This window comes from Morone saxatilis, unplaced genomic scaffold (genome assembly GCF_004916995.1).
Source record: "Morone saxatilis isolate NCDOM2014 unplaced genomic scaffold, NCSU_SB_2.0 Contig23, whole genome shotgun sequence".
Lineage (NCBI taxonomy): Eukaryota > Metazoa > Chordata > Actinopteri > Moronidae > Morone > Morone saxatilis.
The window spans coordinates 17665537-17666636 of NW_023339796.1; the positions used below are offsets into that span (position 1 = coordinate 17665537).

Consider the following 1100-nt stretch of genomic DNA (forward strand, 5'->3'; position numbering starts at 1 on the left):
ACAACACCACACACACACACATACTGCCACCACATACTCACACAAACACCAATCAAATGTGGGTCATGTATTTAAGGGTTATGTAGCAGAAAAAAACTGTCTGTTTTTCATCTGCATTCATCCACTCTGGGCCGCTTTCCTTCTCGGAGGGGAAAAGCGTGTGATCTTAGTCACCTGAAGCTTTAATTTGTCTTCCTCTCCTGCTGGCACTGCAGTTGTGGACGAGCCAGTAGCTGTTGTTTTATACATTAGTCTCCAGGCCGTTCATATCAACGGAACAGTGATCCTTGTCTCTGTGCTCTCTCTTGTGATGAGAAGAGTGAGCGTGTTTCTTCTTCTCTATCGGCCGGATCCCCTCCTCCAGCTGGATCAGTCGAGCCACGTCTGGGGAGCGGTGGTCCTGCCTGCTGCCTGGTGGAGGCGGCTGGTAGCAGCCGTTCTTCTGGTTCTGGTAGGTCATCATCTGCTGGATGCTTATCATCGGCTTAGTTTCACAGATGAGAGGCACCTGGTGGATGCGATGATCATGGACGGGAATAGAACAAAAAAACTGTTAACTTAATTGCCGAGTGTTTCCGAAGAGAAGATTGATACCACTCACTGTCTGTGAGTGGTATCACAGACAGTGTTTTCCAAAATGTTGAACCTTTAAATCTAACCTTCACAAATAATGACTGTGTTATAAACACTCAATGTTACCCCATAAACCACTTGCCTATCTCTCTTTCAAACCTTGATAAATATCCCCATACACAGGTCAAGACAACCCTAAGAAGACAATAAACGGATGGTTTACAACCTCAGAATTAATTGATTTGGCTTTGGTCTCACCTGCTCCCCTTCTTTGACAAAATCTTTTCTGCAGATATGAGCCATAATGCCTGTGGCCAGGGCGTCACCCATCACATTGACCATGGTCCTGAATCGATCCCTAAATGATAAAATCAAAAGTCATATGCAATGTTTATGAAGCTGGGGAAAAGATATCATCCATAAAAAAAACATGTCAGCGATGTCCTTAGAGCTCCTTTGATACACTGAGATATTGAACAATGTTAATGCAATGTAGAGGCTTTTAATATTCAAAATACTTTTAGTAT

General features: G+C 43.5%; 1 protein-coding gene across 1 annotated transcript in view; it reads right to left on the reverse strand.

Moving 5' to 3' along the window:
• Positions 1 to 241: 241 nt before the first annotated feature.
• The window catches only part of slc1a7a (solute carrier family 1 member 7a), a 30722-nt gene continuing 29863 nt past the window's right edge, over positions 242 to 1100 (reverse strand). Inside the window, 2 exon segments of the mRNA XM_035670475.1 lie at positions 242 to 508; positions 832 to 931. Of these exon segments, the coding sequence (XP_035526368.1) occupies positions 242 to 508; positions 832 to 931 (367 nt within the window).